Source organism: Lonchura striata, chromosome 15 (assembly GCF_050655825.1).
Source record: "Lonchura striata isolate lonStrDom1 chromosome 15, ASM5065582v1, whole genome shotgun sequence".
Taxonomy (NCBI): domain Eukaryota; kingdom Metazoa; phylum Chordata; class Aves; order Passeriformes; family Estrildidae; genus Lonchura; species Lonchura striata.
In genome coordinates this window covers 4,744,763-4,768,465 of record NC_140717.1, presented here as the reverse complement: position 1 = coordinate 4,768,465, position 23,703 = coordinate 4,744,763, and the positions used below count along the sequence as shown (strand labels likewise).

At 48.9% G+C, this 23,703-nt stretch overlaps 1 protein-coding gene across 1 annotated transcript; it reads right to left on the bottom strand.

Moving 5' to 3' along the window:
• Positions 1-661: 661 nt before the first annotated feature.
• On the bottom strand, positions 662-21,259 carry FBXO21 (F-box protein 21). Its single transcript, XM_077787120.2, has 12 exons — positions 21,034-21,259; positions 18,525-18,660; positions 15,935-16,029; positions 14,137-14,258; positions 12,367-12,513; positions 11,738-11,871; positions 11,378-11,514; positions 10,704-10,880; positions 9,881-10,013; positions 6,373-6,563; positions 5,319-5,476; positions 662-2,303 (listed from the first exon to the last, which is right to left on the bottom strand). The coding sequence occupies exons 1-12, from the start codon at positions 21,237-21,239 to the stop codon at positions 2,125-2,127; spliced, it is 1,815 nt and encodes a 604-aa protein (XP_077643246.1). The 5' UTR covers positions 21,240-21,259; the 3' UTR covers positions 662-2,124.
• Between the last annotated feature and the right edge of the window lie 2,444 nt (positions 21,260-23,703).

The window sequence follows — 23,703 nt, the reverse complement described above, 5'->3', positions numbered from 1 at the left end:
GGCTGCTCCGGGACCCCTGGACACCCAGCAGCTTTCCAGGTGGGCTGGCAAGCACTGGCCATCCTCAGGGAAACCCTGGCTGCTTTCTGTGGCTCTTTTTTGGCACGGCTGCAGCTCGGGCAGCTCCTCATGCTGAGGGCTCCTGCGAGCTCTGCAATGCCCTGGGTGCACTGGAGAGGCCCAGGTGGCAGCAGAAGGGAGCACAAAATCCCAGGAATCCTGCTGACAGCTGGGAATGGGGAGCTCAGGCCCTGCTCTGCCCCTTCTCAGCCACCCCGGGACTCACCAGCCCCATTCCCAGCCTTGCATCCCTGCCAGGAATCTTTTGGGATCTGCTTTCACAATGGGTTGGAGGGCGGGGGTCTGCTCCAACCCTCAAGAACAAGAGATGGAATTTCAGATTTTCTGCCATAGGATTCCCTACCCTGCTTCATAATGGAAACTTCTCCTTCCTCCAAGTTCCTGTCAGGACAACCTGGGACAGTGAAGGTGTCCCTGCCCATGGAACAAGAGGAGCTTTAAGGCCCTGTCCAGCCCAAACCAGTCTGGGATTCTTTAAAGACAGAGTGCTTGGAGCAGAGCCCCCTCAGCATTCCTCACTCTCTCCCCACAGGCTGCTCCTCCTGGAGCCCCAGATCCCTGCAGACCACCACCACCAAAGTGCTGGGCTCTCAGCATTTATTTCCACAGCAAACCAGTGCTCAGGGTTGCAGGAGGTGACATGCAGGAGAGGCATTGCTGGAGAGGAGGGCTGTGATTCCACGTGGAGATACCTGTAGTGCATAAGAGACTAGAGAGCATCCACCTACCTCTACAGGGCCCTAGTTGTCAGCTCGGAGGAAGAATTACTGTGTTGCAAGTGGACAGTGACAGGAGACACGAGCTGCAGCTACTCTACACACATTGCTTCAGAAACCACAAAGATATGCACAAACACCGTGTCACTCTGCACCCCACAGCCCCCGAGCCCAGAGGAAAACCTCTTCTGCAGTGGTTCTGTCTGGGCCTTTAAGCCAAGGTTAAAAGTCGTGTGCCTCGAGCTGCTAAAGCTCCTCCCTGCACCCCCCTAGAATCCGTTTTCTTTTGGCAAGAAGGAAGAAGGCCTCAAGCTGCAGGAATTAACATCTTGCTTCCACAACGGTTTGGCTGACTCCAGGGATGGCCAGGTTCCAGTCATCATTCCGCTGTATTGCATAAATACCTATTGGATAAAAATAATTGGAGATGGCAGCGAGCGGCAGCTCCGCGTCCATCCAAGTCACTCAAGGTCCCACCAAACATCCCCGGGAGGCTCCAGCTCCTCCTGGGGACACTCATGGCTGTGCCATCGATCCCACCTTGGACACACACGATGGACACACTGAAGAACAAGGTCAGGACATGGGCTGGTGTGTTCAGCAGGCATGGAAAAGGGCCAGGAGCTCCTCCTCTGCTTTCGGAGTCTCTGTGTCGGTGAGGTGGCCACCTGGCCCCCGGGTCAGCACCGCTCGCCTCCCCACGAGCCTCACTGCTGCTGGTTTTGTGGCTGGAGCTTTTTCCCAGGCCCATAAGGATATTGCCAGGCTCAGAAGGATATTCATGATTGGAACAGTAGCTCTAGAAACAATCAGACTACAGGGGTGAAGCAATACCTGACCCAAAAATTCAGACCGGAGAAGACAACAGTGAAACGTGAGAAACTTTAAAAACTATTGCCTGCACAGGATACACACTCAAACCAAACCAGACAGACACAGCCAAACAGAAATACTGCCAGGACAAACAGCTTCCTTCCCTGGAAGAGAGGATTCCTCCATATTCCACAGCATGATCTCGCTGTGTTGACCTTCTAATGCCACCACAGCAGGACAGAACGTGCAGATCCTTCCCAAGGACAACGCTCCTGGCACAGCTGTCCCTGCAAGATCCTCCTGCTGGGCCTCAAGTACCAAAGTGTCCCTGTGCCTTTGGGCCAGGATGGGCAGGCAGACAACGGGAAGATGCTGTAGCACCAGTTTCCAAGTTCAGTGCAGTTTTCAATGCATTAAGCCAAAGGATTGTCACCAAACTTGCTTCCCACGCAAGTTCTGCAAAGAGGGTAAAGCTACACTCCAGCTGCTTCTGTCCCCAGGCTGCCTTTGGCACTCACTCCTTGCCTGAGCTGTAAATTTTCTGCACCGTGGCTCGGGTGAGCTCCAGATCCTCCGGGTAGCGAATTTCCAGCTCGGTGTTTGCCAGGTAGTGAACGCCGGTGAACTCGGAGAAATAGCGGCCGATGTCGGGGTGAGGGATCTCCCGGGGCTCAGAGTTGTACTCCAGGTTCTCTGTCAGGGAAGGGAGGCAGCAGTTACCACCACAGAGCAGCCTGCTGCAAGGCAGCCAACCCTGGGCCTCTCTCAGGCCTTGTCTGTGTTTCTAGAAACACCAAATCTGGTGCCTGAAAGGAAAAAAATGCCCTAATGCAGGAAAATGGGCAGTGTGACAGCTCACAGAGCCTCACCTCCTGATGAGCCCACCGACCACGGACACGGCAACTGCTTTATGCCTGGGGTTGCCTGGAGGATCACTGCAGCAGGATGCTGCTCCCACTCTGCTGCTCACAGGACTGGGTTGTAAGCGTGGGAGAAGCTGCTGCAGTGAGCTCTGCTCCTCTAATCCCTCACAGCCCTTGGAGGATCTGTTTTAGGAGAGATGCCCCTCAAGGTGAGCCCATCTGCACAAGGCTGTCCTGGCAGAAGAGCCAAGAGCTTCCTCCCTCAGCCTATGCTTCCTCCACGCCAAAGCTCACCATGTGCCTCCAGCAAAACAAACTTCCCTAAATCCAAACTTCCCCAAGTGCAGTGAAAGTCCCTAGGTAGGACATGCTGATTCTTTCCCACAGCAGCTCCTTGCCTCTACATAACCTGATTAGGCGCAAGTTAAACAGCTCTGAACCCCAAAGGTGACCCCTGAACACTGAACCCCAAAGGTGACCCCAGTCAAGGGCTGCTCTGCAGTGCTGGTGCAGAGCAGGGACTGGGAGCAAATCCCACAGGCTGGAGCCCTGCAGCACTCCCCAAATGATGTCATTTTTTTCCAGCACTGTGCCAGATAAAACAGGTAGTATTAGCTAGGAAAAAAAGCTGCATCAGGATCAAAGGCTGACTTTGGGCAGGGCAGGAACACGCTGGGGTGCAGAGAATGTCATTCAGGAATAATCTGTCTCTGAAATCCAGTTCATTAGTGGGAACAGAGAATTCCTATTAATCCATGCAGGCTCTTTGAAGCTGCTGCATGCCAGGGTGTGCAGCCAGCAGCACCAGAGCTTTCCATGCCTCAGCAGCCTGCTGCAGTCCTAGAGGCTTGCAAAGGACCTTTTCAGATACTGCACCACTGCGGAAAACAATGTGCACTGCTGAGTGCTCTGCAGCAGCATGGCTGAGCTGGGAGCTGTGCTGGGGAGCTGCAGGGATGGAGCTGCAGGGATGGAGCTGCAGGGATGGAGCTGCAGGGATGGGGAGCTGCAGGGATGGAGCTGCAGGGATGGGGAGCTGCAGGGATGGAGCTGCAGGGATGGGGAGCTGCAGGGATGGGGAGCTGCAGGTTTGGAGCTGCAGGGATGGAGCTGCAGGGATGGGGAGCTGCAGGTTTGGAGAGCTGCAGGGGTGGAACAGCAGCTGGCAGGGGAACAGGCTGACACAGGCGAGTTCAGCACAAGGTGGGAGCCTCCCAAAGGTGCTGACGAGCAGTTTTGAGCCACAGATCTCTCTCTTGTGCTGTCACAAAGCAAACCAAACACAGACAAGAGTGGACAGGTACTAAACTCCCTGAATGACACAGGAGTTCTGGAATTAGCTGCACTCAACCCACAGATTCACAGGAAGGCCTCAAACTGAGGTACATTTATCTATAATAAGCTTGGGGTTATTTCTGAGCAGGTTAAATTAAACTCCACATGAGGATTTGTTTAGGATTCTTTCAGTAAAATCTCTCCCTCCCTCCCCAGAGTCAGGTCAGGAGGATATGAAATAATCCTTCCCAAATGATCTGAGGATGTTTTAGAAGGGATATCAATAGCTGCAAGAACAAACCCTTCACTTTTCCCCAGCAGCATCAGAACTCTTGGAGGCCACAGAGATGCAGTGATAACAGTGTCAGCCTACCCTGCAACAACTGTGGGATCAGACAGGGTTCTGTTTGTTTAAACATCATTAAACACGAGATAAGTGATGACTCAGCCCCAGCAGCACTGGGGACAATTACCTGATTAGGTAATTACCAAGAGGCATATTTTAATATCAACCCATGACACATGAGAATTTCTGGTTTTAAGACTCTCTGAGGCCAAGCCCTGCCTGTTCTGAGCCATCAGGATTTGCCACTTCATCTTTTTGGGCTTCTGAATACAAAAAAGCCAATCTCAGGACAATGGGAACCACCTGCACTTTAAATCTACAGAAGGAGTGTCCCTGCCTGTAAAACCACCTCTTGTCACACTTCTTGTCACACTCAGGGGACCAGAACATGAGGGAGCACCCAGGGAAAGGGCATTTTGGTCAGCATTTTCCCTCCAGCAGCTTCCACGTCTTCCCTTAGCCAAACACACTCTGGCTGTGCAGCTGCCCTGCCTGGATGTTCCTCCCTGTCACAGGGGGAACACAAACATGAGGCAAATGAATATTTTTACAATGTACAGAGTCACAGTTGTGCTTCTCTTCTGTAGTTTTCTTCGGAACCTCAGTTCAACAGTTCTTACCACACACTCTGACCATCAGACAAGAGTTTCCTCTTATGGTTTGTTGCATAAAGCACGTGACATAGAGATTTCTACACCTCCCTACACTTGTGAAGAGCCAATCATTTCTGTTCTGGTTAAAGGTGGCACTAACAGCCAGGTTACCTGTGTCCCCTGGGATCCTGGCAAATGACAGTGGCCAGAACCATGTCCTGATTAGCAACCCCTCACTAAATCCCATTTCCAGGTCCTGTCCAAGGCACAGCTGTCAGGAGCTGCTGACTAACCTTCAGCAGAAGCTGAATTATTTCTTTCAAAGCAGCAGTCGAGGTTCACACCCATGAGAGTGTCCAAAACACTTCTGGACACTCTCATGGTGTGAACCTTTTAGATTTCCTACCCATCCATAAATCTGGCAGCTCCTGTCAAAGAGGAGATCACACCAGAGTGGGCCTTCCTGTCCATCCCTGCAGTGCTGATTTCATGGAGAGCAAACAGAGCAGGCCACGACTTCAGATCATTTCCTTTCTACCTCCACCTTAACCCTTGTTAATCACACTTAATTAATCACTGAAGCACCCCTTTGTCCTGACGTGGGCAGAGTGCACAAGGAGCCCCTGCTCACCTTGGGCAGCATATCTGCAGGAGCCATCCTCCACCAGGACGTTGTAGAAGGGCTGGTGGGGGCCGTGGGGGAGGCTGTGCACGTTCATGTTCCGGATCCACTCGTGGCCCATCATGCAGGCAGGATCCCAGCCATAAATCACACAGTTGTAGCCATACCTGCTTCAAGAAATTGCACACAAAGGCTGAGGAAACTCCAGAGCCTGCTCTTTTTCCTCAAGATTAACGGAGCACAAACAGGATAGGAACCTCCTGAGAGCTGGCACAAGGAGGAGAGGAGCGAGAGGGGAAAAAAACAATCAGAAAGACTTTGTGTTTGTATTTTGAAGTGGAGGGAAGTGACTATGAATGACTGGATAGACAGGAATAAACAGCTGAAGGCAAAGTAACACCAAATTTGAGTAAGAAAAGGGAATAACAAAGAGCCTGAAAGTCAGCAGCCAGAAGGGGAAGGAAGAAATGAAGAAGGATCAACCACCCTGCTGGGCTGTGCACCTACTCCTGTGCTCATCACACAGACGTGGCAAGCCCAGCACAGAGAACAAAGCCATCAGTATTTACAGAGTATTTATGGGCTTTAATTGTGAGGTGTTGTAACTGTCACTGCTGATACCCCTCAGATATGCTCTGGATGTCTTGGGGAGTCAGAGGAGTGGCCAAAGCAACACAGCGCTGGCCTGGCTCTCTGGCAGAGCAGTGCAGGCAGGAACAGGAATGAGAGCACAGGGAACCATCCACAAACTGTCCTGGGAATATCAGAATCGATTTTAAAGTTGACTCTGTTGCACATTCCCTCATTAAGTGGTTGCTGCTGTTTCCTGGAGAGCTCTGTACCTGTGTGACAGAGGATGACTCAGACAAGTCAGGCTCTCTGCAGTGCAAACATTTGCTCTCTCCAGGCACTGTGAGCTGCCCCCACTTTCCTGCACGGGACAGACGCACGTGCCTGGCATTTCCTGCTCCTCCTTGGCACAAAACCACGTCTCACTGCTGTCAGCTCAAACCCTTCTGCTCTGCTGCCACAGAGCTGACCGTGGGGAAGGCTCCAAGCTCACCTCTTGTGTTTCATGATGAGCCCAATGGAGAAGCAAACCTCCTTGTGCTTCTCATCCGAGCGGTGCTTGACCTCGGGGCCCAGCTCCTCCTTGCGCCGCTCAATGTGCTCCAGGGTGTGCTGCACCAGGTACCCCACAGCCCCGTGCTGGGAGGGGTCCAGGGCCTGGATGTGCTGCAGGATGTCCAGGACCTTCCAAACCACAGCAAAAACAGGTTCAAGACACGTCCCCAAGCAGCACAACTTACAAACTGTCTTAGGTTGAAAGGTGTAGCTAGGGGTGTGTATTCTATCCTCATCTGTCAGAGCTGGGGCAGTTCTCTGCTGTTCATGGGGCAGTTTTTTCTTTATCTCTCCCACAGCCAATCCTCCCTCCAGGAGATCTCTGCTGTCCATGGCCACTGAGTTTCCCTGCATGGCTGAGAAAATTCCATCATCCATGGGAGATGCTGTGCCCAGGGGAGGAGCCAAGCATTCCTACCTGGATCCAATCTGACCTGGGAACAGCACAGCAGCCTTTGCCCCCTGCATTCCCAGAGGAGCAGCTTCCTTCCCCCTGCATTCCCAGAGGAGCAGCTTTCTTCCCCCTGCATTCCCAGAGGAGCAGCTTCCTTCCCCCTGCATTCCCAGAGGAGCAGCTTCCTTCCCCCTGCATTCCCAGAGGAGCAGCTTTCTCCCCCCTGCATTCCCAGAGGAGCAGCTTTCTTCCCCCTGCATTCCCAGAGGAGCAGCTTCCTTCCCCCTGCATTCCCAGAGGAGCAGCTTCCTTCCCCCTGCATTCCCAGAGGAGCAGCTTTCTTCCCCCTGCATTCCCAGAGGAGCAGCTTTCTTCCCCCTGCATTCCCAGAGGAGCAGCTTTCTTCCCCCTGCATTCCCAGAGGAGCAGCTTTCTTCCCCCTGCATTCCCAGAGGAGCCCAGGCCCATCTCCCCCAGCCCTGGAGCTCCAGAGGAAAACTCCCCCCTTGTGCAGGATCCTGCTCCAGCAGAAGCACAGCTGGCACTGCAGGAGGGCTGAGCCCCCCTGGGATGGGGCTGCTGTCTGTTCTGACTCTGGCAAGGATTTTTTCTTTTCGTTTGTACTATTGCATTTGTATTTTTAATTTTCCTAGTAAAGAACTGTTATTCCTGCTCCCATACCTTTGCCTGAGAGCCTTTTAATTTCAAAATTATAATAATTCAGAGGGAGGGGGTTTGCATTTTCCATTCCTGCCTTCCTTAGCAGACACCTGTCCAAGACATAAACACACACAGATATATTGCTGGAGTCAGCTGCAGGTAAGTGCCCTGAGATCTGCCACAACATCTTCCACACTGTTCTCTGCCACAGCTCCATGTTCAGCCTGCACACAGCCTGTTCTTATTCCTCTTCTCTTTGTAATGCTCCCAGCTTCCAAGGAAGGCACTGGAGAGCTCAGCAGCTCCTTAAAACTCAGCCCCACGAGTTCATCGTGTCCTGTTTAGTGCCCACAGACCATCTCTCCAGGTTCCTGGTCAGGAGAATGCAGTTCCCAGTGTTCCAAAATGCTGCTGGGAAGTGATTCCAGGTGACTTCTGCTGCTCTTGAGAACTAATATTTTAACTTAAAAGAGCTTCTCAGCATGTCTGTGAGGAGCAAAAATAGGGCAGCAGAGGAGGAAGTGGAAATAACCTCCATGATGCTTTCCCAAGGAACAAGACAGAAAAGCTGCTTGTCTCAGGATGACTAAAGAACACAGAGCAGCAAGCTCTGCAGATCCACAATTCCACCCTCTGGCACAACATCAGAGCACCTGCTGCTGGGTTTGTTACAGGCAGGAAAAGCAAATTTCAATTTTTTGTAAAAGCAAGGAAAAAACCCCCAACCTATTATGTAAACATGCTGGGAAAAGACAGGTATCTGTCTCAACATCAAATATCTCAAGTCCCAAAATCTGCCACACTTTGGCACCTGGCAAAGGATTGTCTCCTTGATCATAGGTCATTAAGTTCAGAGCAGCAGCAGAAGAGGAATGGAAATCTCAGGCTGTTCAGTATGAACAGCAGCCAAAAATCGAGGAAAATCATCAATTTAACTAAAGGGCAGGTGAGTAATTCATGAGAAGAAACACAGCTCAGGTTTCTTGGCCACTTTAATTCTGTTAAGAATAAAGAAGGATGTGAAAATCCTGAAAAATCCTTAAGGAATGAACCATAGCTGCCAGAGAATCTCAGGAGTTTTATTTACTGTTATTTACAAATATTTAGGACAACATTAAGTGTAGCTCTGCAGGACTTTTTAGATTTCCTACCCATCCATAAATCTGGCAGCTCCTGTCAAAGCTGGTACATTGTGTCCTGACAGACACAGCATTCTCTCTGGTTAGCTGCAATCCTGCCTGACAGCCTGGAACGACTGGATGCAACCCTGGAAAATCCAAATTTGCTCATTTCCATTGCATCTGGTGCAGAGAGCCCAGTAAAACTCAGCCCTGGGGTTGGGTTCTGTGTTCTGGGGGGCTGCAAATCCAAGTCTGGTGTTCTCCAAATATATCCCTGAGTGCCAGGAGGGGGCAGAAAGATCTTTCAGTGTTCCATATTTATGTCCAATTGCTATTTCAGCTCAGTGAGTCCCTCCCATACACAATTTTTTGGCGCTGGTTTTTCTAAGCTGACCTAAAATTTGCTGCCGTAAGAAAGGAAGGGCAAGCTTAGCACAGTTTGTTCTTCAAAGGGAATAAGGCAGCTTCTCCAGCAGTCCTGTTCCAGTTGATTTGGTGGGAAGAGCTTTGCTTCTGCTCAGCTTCTATCCAGCCAATATTCCTGTCCCCTTCCCAAACTCACAACTGTGAACTGGCACAAGCTCCACTGAACCAGCACAGGGCATTTTGAGCAGGAAAACCTCTGTGCTGCAGTGGCACACTACGAAAAAAATCAGACTTTTCTGACTTACAGGCTTTTCCCTGTGCCTTCTCCTGAGAAAAAGTGAAAGCCTTGGATGATCCAGACAACCTGTAAATCTCAGCACCTTCTTTCCCACACTCCCAACATAACAGGACTGGTGTTGCTACCCTGAAGGAAAAGGAATTCCAAGGACAGCAATATCAAGCTGCCTTTTCACAGGAGCCACAGACTGTGTGGCCAAGGTTGGAAGCACAGCTTTGGTTTTATTTATAAAAGATAACTTCCTAAAGTTTTCTGATAAAGTAATTGCTCCTTTTGCAAGAGCCCAGCAGGAGTTCTACCACAATTTAGGCACAAACAGGATGCTCTTATAACTCAACAATCCATGGTGTTGGTTACAAGACAAGCTGTAAATCATAAATTATGACTCAAAGCTGCTCCCAATTCTCCCCTAGGACAGGCAGCCAAGAATCATCCACTCTCCTCGCTTCAAATTGATTCCCTGCAATGTAAGAACTCCTCCAACTGCATTTATTACAGAAACAACTCGTGTCAGACTGTAATGCAGGCTGACATAGCCCGAAAATCAATAAGCCAGTGTTAATAGTGCTCAGCCTTCCCCACAGCATTCCCCTGAGTGCCCAGGTACCTTTTCTGGCCAGATTCCCAGGTGGAAGTATAACCTGGCCTGGAGCATGAGGTGCTGCACATTGTCTGGATACATGGCCAGGTACAGGTCCAAGGAGTCTCTCAGCAGCTGGTAGGACTGGTCAGTGCTCTCTCTGCCAGCAGAAAGGAAACTCTCACCTGTGAGGCTCTGCAACCCTGTCCCCAGAGCTCCCAGGGACAGAGGGAGTCCCCAAAATGATGCTGCAGGTACAGCACGCTCACAACAGTGACTCCAGCACGGATTGTCACTCAGCACATCAGGCTGCTACAAGGAGAAGCACTCCACACCTCATCACTGAACTCTGCCCCCCCACCCACAGCTCTTCTCCTTGGTCAGACCATCCCACACAGGGAATTCACTCTCCAAGCCACTTCCTTTTGCTCCCCTGACACCTACAACAGTCCTTCCACTCCTGTGAGTCTGTCTATGGCTGCTTGGGAAAGGGATTATCAGGAGGACTTGGAAACAAAACTCAATATTCTACAACCAACAGGATCTCTGAAAATGCTAATTTGAACACAGAGGTTGTGCCTACCACATGACAGGAAAAGGCTCTGATCTCAAGGTGGACAAGTGACAGCTTTTCAAATAGAAAATAAAATATCTTTTCTATTTTCTTGAGAGGAACTAGTTTCACTAAATATTTTTGTTTCCACTCAGATGCAGGCGATTACAATGCCTTGTGACACACAGAATGTTCAGGATCTCATGAGCTGAGCGACACCTTTTGGAAGCAGCAATATTGGACATGCAGATCATGTACCCCTGGTCCTTTTTCCCAGGGTATGGCTCCTCAACTCACCTCTTGCCAAGGTTCAGGAGGTTGCCCACCATGCGCTGCAGGACCTCCTTGGAGGTCACCACCCCATAGAACTCCTCTGTGACGTGGTGCCCGATCAGGTACTCGCACTCCTTCACTGTCAGCTGCTTCCCCTTCCCAAAGGCATCAATGTAGGTGTAGTCAAAAATATCTGTGCTTCTGAAGAGGCAACAAAGAGCCCAAACTGTGATCAGGGTCTCGTGGTTTGTTGTTTCTGTTCTTCCCTCAGCACTTCCAACCCGTGTCCTTCATTTCTCAGCTCCCTCCTAAACAGACACTACCTGGTACCTCCTCTCTTTCCCATAATTCTCACATCACCTCATGGGTATTATTATTTCAGGAAATCTGTTATTATTCAACAGCAGCAGAACTGAGTTCTAGGAAAACTTTCCTAAAAATCTGATTTTTCCCCTCTGTATAAGTTATAATTCCAGAGGGAAAATAATTAAACATTCTCCTCTCGGTCTAGAGCAGGAAATCTGTTACCATTCAGCAGCAGCAGCTGAGTTCTAGGAAATCTTTCCTAAAGATCTGATCTTTCCCCCTGTACAGGCATATGGAACCCAATTAAACACTCTCACATAGGTCTGGAGCTGTAAATATCTTCTGGCTTTTGTCACTGTGGGCACAATTTCAGAGTTCAGCAGGTCACTCACCCTTCTTTTCCTTGACACCATCGCAGTAGGAAATGGCTGGGAAAGTTGACAGGCTCCAGTTTGACTCCCAGCTGCCTGGCAATTGTTAAATAAAGCACAGACAAACTGATGGGAATCCCTGTCCTGCGGATCAAAACCTGGGGGACAAAAATGTGACAAAAACACAGGTGGGATTTAAGAAAAACATGAATTTCAAGGGTTGACTTCACAACTGAAAATACAACTTGACAGAAAATGCACTGAAGGATAACATATTTATTTAAGAGCTGCTCTTCACAGAGAATTATTTGTCTGGCTACATTCAGACAAAGTGTCTCGAGGCTTGCAGCCTCCCAGCTTTTGCCTGACACACACACATACCTGGTGAATGTAGGAATTCAGTGAATTGTAGTAATCCAGCTCATTTCCTTTGTATTTCAGCTGCTCATACAAGACACAGTTCATGGCATCAAGCACCTGCCTCTGAAGTTCCACTTCTGGAACGAGAACCTCTCCTGGAAACACATGCAGTGAAATAAAGACTGAAAAAACAAGAGCACTCAACCTTTATGCAATGAAATCTTTGCATGGGCAGGCTCAGTCTCTCCTTGAAAGCCAGAAATTACTCAGTGTTTATAAAACAAATAAACAAGATGCTGCCTGACCTTTGGAAATTATAAACATGCAGCTCTTTACTGATGATTTTCTGAGATTGGCAGGAAAGAGGCTGCTCCCCAGTCCCACAGCTCAGCTATAGATAACAGGACTAATAAGATTCCAGAAACAAATAGGAAAAAATATAATTCCCCTCCCAGTTCTTTTAGCATCAGATGGACTGAACCCTGGGCTATTGAACAGCTGTTTCGTGAATGATGGCCTCAGTAAATGTCACAATTTTGTTTGCCAGGGGATACAAACAACAGCTCTTTAAGCTGCCACAACTCCACAGCCGTTTCATCTGTGCAGAGGTGCAGGAAAGCTCTGCAGGAAGGCACATTTCTGTACAGTACCTGCCTTGGAAGCCAAGCTGGGGTGCCTGGGGTTCTTGGTCCGCAGCACTTTGCGCACTTTGTCCGTGATATCGTCCACCTGAGCCTGGACACTCTTCAGGCAGATGTCTGACAGGGGGTTACAGTACTGATCAATCAAAACAGCACCTGGAAAAAACAAACTACATAAGAAACAGGACTTCAGTTTTTTCTTTGCTTGGTTTTGCCTGCTCTACATTCCAGGCATGCAGCGAGCGGTTGCAGCAGAACAGCAGAGCTCTGTGTCTGAAACCTGCAGTCACCTGCTGGATTTGTCACACAAAATGCAGGGAATGAGCTGACATGAGAAATGACCAGCTGAACTCAGGTTTGCCCTCTCCACCACGCTGAAAGGTATCTGTACCTTGAGCAGCAACGCTGCTGGGTCAGGCTTGACCAGCTCTGTGTTCACACCGCAGCCCCTGGCGCCTCCCCAGTGTACAGAGATTTTTATTCAGAGCCTGAAACGATCCCAGCTTCACTCACACTGCCTCAGTTCTGATTTCTTCCTGTCACATCCTCCATATCATCCTTGTTCATCATTTCCTTATCTGCTACATTCATCTTTCTCTTCCACAGCTGCTCTCCATCTTCCTAACACAACACAGAACAGAACAAGCTTTCATGTTCCTCCTGCCCAAGCCTCTGCAGGAAAATATTTCCTTTTCACAGAACCTTCTCCTTGGCACATCTGCTCTTTCCAAAGCCTCCTCTTGTTCAATCTTTGGAATCAACTGTAAGGATTTTACCTCTTCCAGCCTCCTACATGGCTCTGTCAGCATGTCAATGACTGGTCTGTAAATCAAGGAGTTCAGCAGGGCCCCGTGTCTCCTTTTTGTCCTCCCAAACTGCTCCCTGCTCTGACCAGGTGGAAATTCCCAAAACACTTCCTGCTGGCACACTCATGGCAGACAAATCACACATATTTGTGACCCACATGACTAAGTCTCATAATTAATTTTTTTTTCTAGAAAATTACACTTTTTGCTTCTCCTTCTTGCCCTAAGAGTCCCTTCTTCAAAACCTACTGCATTAACAAGAACCAGCTTTGGTGTTACAGCCTCTTTTGTCCTCTTTCAGGGACATTTTTGAGTGTGTACCAAGGGGAAGGGACTCTTCTACAGCCCCTGGCAGCTTCTGAGCCATTCAGAAGACAGAAGGAGAATAATCCACCAGACTGAGGACACAAAGAGCAGAAGAAGCAGAAGAAAGAGCTTTCTCTTTCTCAGCAGGTGTAAGTGCCCTCTCACTGTGTGACTGGACTTGGATTTGTTTCCCACCAAAGTTTAACACTCAGTTCTGGAGACACTCCCAGGGCTCAGGCTACAATTCCCTGTGTTTGCTCCCTGCCTCTATCAGAGGAGCTCCTGGGAAAGGGGAAAGCAGGGAGCTGACTAGAAATCAGCTCAGGGGCCACTGCAGCAATGTCAGTAATGAGGATGTCGAGCTACAGCTCATTTTCTCAGCACCTTGTTCAAGATTCTGATGTTTTAGCATTTTCTGCCTTCAGCCCAGCTGCCCAGGGGTGATTCTTCAAGCACACAGCACTGACAGCACCCGATGCTGTCCTGACATTTTGATGCAACGCTGCTGCGGGACGGGAAGGATTCCAGACACATCCAAAATCCAACCTGGACTCTGAGTCATTAGCCAAGGCTTGCTGGAATCTAAGCAAGGCAGGCTCCTTGCAAGCCAAAGCATGATGGAGAGCTGGCATTAGGTGCTGTGGCTGGGTCTGTGCCAAGGACTCACCCTCCAGAAAGGACTGCCGCTCCGTGGGGCGCTGCAGATACTCCTTCAGGTTCTTCAGGATGTTCTGCTGCCGTAGGAAATAGAGAATTTTCTTTGCATAGTACTTCCAGGTGAGTCCTTTCCTGCACAGTTAAACGCAAGAGGAAATATTTCCCTAAATAGGTATTTGAAGGGTGAACAGTTGGTTTAAGTTTTAATACAGGTTTACAGTTTGGGTTATTGTTTTTCTCAACAAGAACTGTCACTGAAAGTCAACCCAAAAGGGGAATGTTGAGAGGAATTTATCATAAAAAGACACATAACTTGCAAAACATTGCTCCTGTCATCTCCAATTTTCATCCCATCACCGATACATAATTTTGGGAAGATACATTATCATGGGAAACAACACAGATCCTAATTAAAGGAGCTCAGGAATATCTGATTAAAATCCTATACTTTATTCATAAAACATTACCCTCTGTCTGACTGCATCTCTCCAGAGCCACTCCTAAAGCATCCTCTCAGCATTAAAAATAGATTGATGAGGGACACGAATGTAAGTCCAATAGCATTCAGAAGAAAAACAAAATTCCCCAGAGGAAAACCAACTCTGTAGCTCTGAAAAGGCAGGAGGAGATCAACAGTTGCTCTGCAGACAACACAATTCCAAAACTTTTTACAGCAAAGCCCCATCACTTTTTAAAGACTCTCCATCCCCCTGGACAGCAGGGCAATCAAATCTCACAATATTTTATCTTCTTCCAATAAACTAGGACCCTCAATAGGGACAACTGCTTTATTGGGATATCTTCCAGGGAGATGATTTAGTCTAATGCTCCTGAATGGCACCGACTATAGCTTAATCAGGGTGTAATTAGCATCAATTCTGCTTTATGGGGAGGCATTTGGCCAGTGCAAAGCCTCAAAAGCTTTTTAACCAGTTGTCAAATGAGAGATGCTCAGGCCCAGCTCAAAGAGAAAAGGCAATAAAATGGATGGGAAAAGGCAAAAATGAGATGATTGCCATTCCAGTTGGGTTTTTTCAAGCTCTATTAACAGTCCCTGTAATCAAGGCTATTAGGCCCCATTAAGGACATTTATCACAGCTTTATATCACACCAAACCCAGCCTGGGTAGGTGGTACCAGCAAAAAACCCTTCAAATAAACCAAATAAAACCTTCAAATAAACTTACTCTTCTTGCCCAGTGTTAATCAAGGTGATGAGATAACCCAGGCAGATAAAACCCAGGAGTTTTATTTACCACCTGTCTGAATAATTTACACAACTGCAAATTTTGCAATGGCTGAATTCAACTCAGCTGCTTCTCTGGGGACAAAAATTGGACCAACCTACTCCAGCTCAGAAAAGAAAAAAAAAAAAAAAAAAAAAAGGAATTTCAGGGTTCAGGGATTCATGGTGGTATTCCTGAAGGATTCCTGCTTCCCTCTGGTCTAATCCTGCAAATCAGCTTAGCAAGGTGACCCAGGCTTAATTCAAAAAGGAACAAGAGGATGGGAACTGCTTAGGCAGAGCTGAGGGTGCATGGGATACGTCCCAAGAGATGCCATGAGCTGGCAAGGAAATAAACAACAAAAAGCAACACAAAACCCAAGGATCTTCTTCTTGTGGGACAAGGTTTCCATGGTTTCCTCTGGAAATACTCAATATGTTGTGAAATTAGGCCTTAGCAAGCCTGGGGGTGCTGTTTGATGAGTGACCAAGGGCAGAAGCTGAGGTCAGGCACTAACCAGGGTATTTTTCTCCTTGAACTGGTGGAAGAGGGAAATCCCTGCCATTTCTCAGCCCTCTCTTACCTTCCTTCCATGTTGAGGATACACATCAGCTCATCCTCAAAGAAATGGCTGGGGCACCCCAGAGTCTCGATGTCACTGAATCCATCACAGGGGACCTGCCAAAGCAGAAAGGAATTATGCACAGCACAACAGATTCTCCCATAACTTCAGAAAAAGTCTCAAAAACAAATCGGTCCTTTTTTTTTTTTTTTTTTCCCGATTTATTAAAGATCTTAAAAATGCCCTGCTCCCCAAATACTGACAGTCTGTACTCATGGATTTATTATACTATTGAGAACCCTAGGAATATCCTATAGCAGTATCAGCTCAATTCTACAGCATTTAGGGCTGAGATGCTGAGCTCAGGACCAGCAGAATCACATTTATGCAGGGTGGGCGCAAGCTGCACATGGTTTTAAGGTGGAATCAACTTCTGCTTGTGGTTGAGTGAACCCCTCCATACACCCCCCCTGTGCAGGAGATTCATCCTGGGTGAAGGAATGAAGAAGCAGGAGCCTTTATCTTTTGCAACAACCACTTCTGCATCTATATTCAGAACAGCTATTTTCTTCCAGAATTCAAAATCACTTTCTAAACTTCGGCTGAACTGTAAAAAAAATTGGCTTTCAAGCTTTGCACTATAGGATATGGGCTCATATATGGGTTGAAAGCCTTCTCCTCTCAGGTCTGAGCAGGGAATCAAGCTGCAGTTTCTGGCCCCTCAGGAGATGGTTCTCATCATGAGGCCTTTGGGTATTGCTTAATGGTCTCTCCATGGAACTTGCATATGTGATCAAAACAGGAGGAATCCAGGAGCTGCTTCCCCCAGTTAATGCTCTGACAATTCTCCATGGGTAAATGTCTGGCTGCTGCAGAACAGAGCAGCCAGGAGACACCAAAGCCCCACCTGGCCCTGCTGCCTTCCTTCTGCACAGGAGCCATAAAAGGGAGGCTGTTTAGTGGCTCCTGTGTGGGATTTTGAATTCAGCCAAAGTCACAGGCAGTATTTATACTCATTTCACAGAATTCCAGGCTGACCCAGCTGTACAGCTTGCCAAAATCCACAGCTACCAAGCAAACAGCCAAGTAACTCCTGTCTCATGTGCACATTAGTGTGAGACACCACATTTTCACCTTTTCCCCACTGAACACAGAAGCTTTTCAGGGTCATGGCTGGCTGGAGAACTTCAAAAACACACTTTGCAACTGAGTGGCCCTGTTGTGCTTTGCTCCTGAACTCAAAGGGCTTGTGACAGCTCTCAGAACTTGTCCTTGCACAAAGTCTGCAGCGAGAAGCAGCAGCTGTGCTTTGTGTCAACAAACCCTGTGGCCTTCAGAATTCCCAGAGCCAGGGCTGAACTCCCAGCAAAAAGCAAAGAGATTTTAGGGCTGAATGCAATCACAGGGTGTGCTGCACTCCACACACCTCTGGATTTGGAACTCTCTCCTTTTCTGGCTGTGTTTCAGCATTTTCACACAAAGCCAGGAAATACAAAATCTCTGAGTTCACAGTTGAGATGTGGAGAGAGGGGCAAGAGAAACTAATAAAAATAATAAATCACAATCAAGGAAGGTGAATCTTTGAATTATTATGGATTAATGGAATATCCCAAGCTACCAGAAGGATCATCCAGTCCAACTTGTGTCCCTGCACAGACATCCCAAAATCCCACCACATCCCTGGCAGCACTGTCCAAATGCTCCTGGAGCTCTGGCAGCCTCTGGCTGTGCCCATTCCCTGGGGAGCCTGGGCAGTGCCCAGCACCCTCTGGGGGAAAAAGAACCTTTTCCTAATAAGAATAAGAATAAAGACTAAATAAACTCATTTTTAAAAGGCAAAACTCCTCCAAGAAATAAACAACTTTTGAAGGATTTAAGGATTTTTAAAGAAGAAAACACCCTGGTGATGTGAATGCTCAGGCAGTGTAGAGGAAACAGCCTCAAGCTGCTCCAGGGGAGGTTTAGGTTGGATATCAGGAAAAATTGATCAACTGAAAGGGTTGCCAAGCATTGGAACAAGCTGCTTAGGGAAGTGGTGCAATTGCTGTCCTTCAAAGAAGTTCAATTTTCTGGACCCTTTGAAGAAAAATCTCCTGGCAGCAGCTGCTGTGGGGTTGCTGCAAGGAGCAGTGCTGGGCTCAGCCTAAACCCTTCTGGCAGCAGACCAAGGGTAGAACATGGGCTCTCGTGGCTGCATCATTTGCAAGCCACAACATTTCTGAAAGAATAATAATGATGTTCTTTGTGTACTCGAGATTTCATCCCAGGATGCTGTGAGAAATCTCAGCCTGACTGAGCTCTGGTTACTGTCCAGCAGATAAAGCTCAGACAAGCAGCCCTACAGCCACTTGGACTGAGCTGCTCTCAGAGCCTCCTTGCACAGTGGCAAGATTTGTTTTCCTGAGGGAATTCAGGAATGTCAGCTCTGGCTTTTCAGAGGTCCTTCGAAGGGCTCAGAAAATGTGAAGATGTGGTGCTTAGGGACACGGTTCAGTTCTGATCATGGAGGTCTTTTCCAACCTTAATGATTCAATTAATGACTTTATTAAGGATTCTATTAGACAAGTGGCTGGGCTGCTGCACACACACACACAAAGAGGGGAGGACTTACATGTTCTGAGAAGAACCTTTTGGAGAAGGAAGCCACGATCCTCTGTGCCTCCAGCCCCGCGTTGTGCCGTGCCTTGTACTCCTCCAGCCAGCTGACACCGTCACTGTGGCTGTAGTACTTCAGCAGGGATGGCCACCTGCACACACACACAAACCAACAGCATCATTAATATTTCACCTCCCTGAGAACCTCCAGAACGACCTGAGGGGCTGAGACAGTGCCCAAACACTGCCCAGCTTTCAACTGTATTGAATTACCTCAGACATCAAAGCACAGCTCCCCGACTGCAGCTGTGCATTAATGATTATTTAAAAGCAAGCTCTCCTGAAACCTTCAGAGGCTCCCACTCCAGGATTTCAATACCTAAACATCCTAAATGCTTCAGTTTTATAATTAAAAGAGTTTGCCACAAAGAAGGAAGCCAAGCTGGCACTGAACAGAAGGGGAATTCTCTGTCCTGTGTTTTCCTACCACCTCAGGGAGCTCATTAAAAACACAGCTCCCTCCACTGCCCTTGCTGGTGGCAACATCTATGGGAAGAAAATACAATCTGAAGTCAAATTGTGACAGCTAAATGCTTCTGCAGTTTGACAAGAGACAAGAAATAATTGTCTGAAGGAAAAAAATAAACCGCCTCACAGTTTTCTTGTAAAAAACCCTCCTTCACTGAGACTCACACTCCACACACTTCACAGCTTACCCAGAATTTCAAATTCATCTGAAAATCCAACTTTAGGGCATGCTTTGGGGGCTGTTAGCAGCACCTTTTTGAATCAAGTGGGTGTGTGGTGCCACAACACACTTTGTGCCATAAAATATGTGCCAGCACTGCAATTCCTGCTGCTGTGAAGATACCAGGATCACTTGTGTGAGAAACCTGAACAAGAATCAGTACAGATGGAAATATTTTGGAAATGAAGCTGAGAGAAAGGGGTTTCTTTTCATTTATGGGGGGATTTATTCCACGTTTTGACATGCTGTTCATTTTTACTGATTTATACAAACCACCTTCCTTAGGTTCTTTCCAGGATATATATATATATATATTTAATTTACCAAATACTGAAATCACTCCTCCTGTATAATGATTATTACTGCTGTGCAAACCACACCTGGAAGATATTTCACTGCTGGTTAATAATAAAACTCCCCTGCACTTGTCTCCACAAAATAAAATCAAATAACCTCACATTACATAACAACCTCTCTCCTGATGAATTCCTGGCCTTTCAGCTACTGCTGAACTGCAGCCACCTCACAATAACTATCACAGTCCTTTATTTTGGGATGAGAAAGGAGAATTTCATGGGCTGGAAGGACGGTGGGAATTTTGGAAAGATGAAAGTGCCATTGCTCACAATGGAATCCAGCCAGGATGGCAAGGCCAGGGTGAAGCCTCCTGCCAAAAATTCCATTACCGAGGAGGAGAGCAATGTGTGTCAATCACCCATTCCAGCTGCTGGATCCCAACCAGGCTGGAACTTGCAGGAATTGCAGCCACTGAACTGCTGAAAGTCAGTCCCAGAGCCATGGCTTGCTGGAGTGGGGAAGCTGTAACTCCTCAGCAGTTTTTTTACCCCTGTGAAAAGGGAACAATCCCCACACATGGGCTGAGCTGAATTTCAGGAGCCAACTGGCAGCTAGAGAAAGCAATTCTGCTGCTTTTCCTGTGCCAACACAGACAAAGGCAGGTAAGAGATGAGGCTGGACAGCCCCGGGGATGAGGGGAGCTGCCCCCAGGACTGCTGAGACCAGCATCACCCCCAGGCAAAACGTGCACAGCAGCCTGGGGGAAACAGAACAGCAGCAAAACCCCACCCCAGGGGTCTGGGAATCTGTGAGAACAGCTCTCCCCAAACCCTCACGCATGAACACCTCTGTGCTGCCCAGCATCACTCCTGAGATGGGTCTTGCCTGTTGTTTTGGAAGTTCTGGAGGGGTCAAGGAGGCCCAATGCACAACCCCCGTGTATGGTTCCACTGCCAGAGCCCGGGCTGGCCCTGGGAACGCAGGGAATCCACGGGCCCCGGCATGGAAAGGGCCACAGAACTGATCTGCGGCCAAGGGGGAGCCCCTGCGAGCAGCAGGCTCAGCCTGGTCCCTCCCCGGGGCTTTGGAAGGGCGGCAAGCAGAAATCTCCTACAAGACCTGCGGGAGAACTCGGGGGGTGCGGGACACCCGCCCGGAGAAGCCGCCAGCGTTGCAGGCCAGGCTGGACAGACCCGGCACAGCGGCGGTGCCCCGGCACGGGGTGAAACCTCTGAAGCCGCGTTCCGTGCCGGTGTGCCAGGCCGGGCTGGATAACCCCGGGCAGCCCGGCACAGCGGCGGTGTCTCTGCCCGTGGCACGGGTGACGCCTCTGAAGCCGCGCTCCCCGGCACAGCGCTCGGTGCCCCGCTCGGGCCGGGGCCGGGTGGTGCCGGCGGCGCTCGCCCGGCCCGGGCCGCCGCCCCGCTCCCGACCGCGCCCGGCCCCGCGGTGCCCGATCCCCGCCGGCCGCGCTGCCCACCTGAGGCGGAAGCGCTCCCGCCACACCTTGCCGCGGGGCTGGCACGCCTCGCGCAGCCGGCGGCAGGTGCAGGACACGCGGCCGATGTCGGCGGCGCCCAGCACGTCGCAGCACAGGATGAGCTCCAGCAGCTCGCCCGGCAGGTCCGTCAGGCCCGTCCCGCCGCCGCTGCCGGGCCCCGGCGCGCCCGCGGCCTCCGCCGCCATCTTGGCTGTTTACCTGCGCTGCGGGGCCGCCGGCGCTTCCGGGGAGGGGCCCGGCAGCGGCGGGAGAGGGAAATGGGAATGGGAATGGGAATGGGAATGGGAATGGGAATGGGAATGGGGAATGGGAATGGGAATGGGAATGGGAATGGGAATGGGGAATGGGAATGGGGAATGGGAATGGGAATGGGAAATGGGAATGGGAATGGGAATGGGAATGGGAATGGGAACGGGAAATGGGAAATGGGAACGGGGAATGGGAAATGGGAATGGGAATGGGAATGGGAATGGGGAATGGGAAATGGGAATGGGGAAATGGGAATGGGGAAAGGGAGAGCCGGGACAGGGAAATGGGAATGGGGAAATGGGAATGGGGAAAGGGAGAGCCGGGAGAGGGAAAGGGGAATGGGGAAATGGGAATGGGGAAAGGGACAGGGAGACCCGGGAGAGGGAAAGGGCAATGGGAATGGGGAAATGGGAATGGGAAATGGGAATGGGGAAAGGGAGAGCCGGGACAGGGAAATGGGAATGAGGAAAGGGAGAGCTGGGAGAGGGAAAGAGGAATGGGGAAATGGGAATGGGGAAAGGGAAAGGGACAGGGAAAGGCAGAGGGAGCGGGAGAGGGAAAGGGAAATGGAAAGGGAAAGGGAGAGGGAAAGGGAAATGGGGACAGGGAAAGGGAAAGGGAAGGGGACAGGGAAAGGGAAAGGGACAGGGAAAGGGAAAGGGACAGGGAGCGGCAGGAGAGGGAAAGGGACAGGAACGGAACCGAAAGGGCGCGGGGGCTGCCGGTCCTGGGAACGGCGGCCTGAGAGGGATCAGCGTGATCAGTATTGGAAACGGAGTGTCAAAAAGGAATCAATGTGATCAATACTGGAAGTGGAGTGTCAAAAAGGAACCATGTTGGTGTGATCAGTATTGGAAATGGGAGCCAAAAAGGGATCAATGTGATCAATCTTGGAAACAGAGTGTCAAAAAAGGATCAATGTGATCAATATTGGAAATGGGTGCCAAAAAGGGATAAATGTGATCAATATTGGAAGCGGGGACCAAAAAAGGATCAATGTGATCAATATTGGAAACTGAGTTCCAAAAAGGGATCACATCAGTGTGATTGGTATTGGAAATGGGGACCAAAAAGGGATCAGTGTGATCAGTATTGGAAATTGGGGCTAAAAGGGGACTGCCTCAGTGTGATCAATACTGGAAATGGAGTGTCAAAAAAGGACCACATTGGTGTGATCAATACTGGAAACAGAGTGTCAAAAAGGGATCAATGTGATCAGTATTGGAAATGGGGGCCAGAAAAGGGATCAGTGTGATCAATATTGGAAATGGAGTGCCAAAAAGGGACCACATGGGTGTGATCAATATCAGGAACAGTGGCCAGAAAGGGCTGATATATCGATGTGGATCAATATTGGAAAGGGGTGCCAAAAAGTGACCAATGTGATCAGTATTGGAAAGGGGGGGCCAAAAAGGGACTGGATCAATGTGATCAATATCAGAAACGGGGGCCAAAAAGGGACCCCATCGATGTGCATCAGTATCAAAAATGGGGTGCACAGGGGGGCTCTGTCAATGGGTATCAATATCAGAAAGAAGATTTCAAAAGGGGCCTCATCAATGGGTATCAATATGGAAAAGGGGGTGTCCAAAGGGGACATGTCAGTGTGTAAAAATATCTCAAAGGAGGTACCAGAAGGACACTTAGCAAGGTGTGTAAGGTCTTTTAAGGATAAACTGCCTAATTAAGATATGACACTTAAATTATTTTTATTTTTAACTGAATAACTAATTACCTGTGTTCTGTAATGTGGACTTTTTTGCCTAATTACACAATACTACTGAAATTTGTGGAGAAGAAAGTAAAGAAGGATTAGCTTCCACCTTAAAACCTCTATCTTGTTTTAGATATATATATATATAATTTTTAATATATTTATATAATGTATGTATATGGCTATATTCCAAAACCCCAAACTAAGTTTTCTACTATGTGGTATTACACACTTCTAGTCAGACTACACACCCATCATCTTCATTTTATCATTCCATTTTGGAAGCCTTCTCCACGGCCTCAGGTCAGGTATGGTTTTCTCTTTAGGGCCAGTGCCCGTCAGCACGGAAAGTCCAAAATTCTCCAAAATTAGGTTCTAATGTATCTGTACCGAAAATGGGGTGCACAGAGGGGACCTCATCAATAGGCAGAAATACCTAAAGTGGATCAATGTGTATCAATATCCTGTGCCAGGGCCTGCCCGCCCTCCCAGGGAACATTTCCTTCCCCCTGTCCCACCTAACCCTGCTCTCTGGCAGTGGGACATGTAAAAAATCTCTTTTTTGATGAGCCCCCCTTTTCCCTTCCATGGGAAAATCATTTTTCCATGGGAAAAACCATGTCCATATTTCTGCCTCATTGCCCTGGCGGCTTCCTCATTTCTTTCTTTCTCATTTCTTTCTTTCT

Excerpts from the sequence above, each read along its gene's own strand:
- FBXO21 (XM_077787120.2), bottom strand. The coding sequence starts at position 21,239 with ATGGCGGCGGAGGCCGCGGGCGCGCCGGGGCCCGGCAGCGGCGGCGGG. Across the intron at positions 16,030-18,524 it reads AAAGGTTCTTCTCAGAACAT|GTCCCCTGTGATGGATTCAG; the intron begins GTAAGTCCTCCC and ends CTGCTTTGGCAG. Across the intron at positions 10,014-10,703 it reads CTCCTGAACCTTGGCAAGAG|AGAGAGCACTGACCAGTCCT; the intron begins GTGAGTTGAGGA and ends TTCTGCTGGCAG.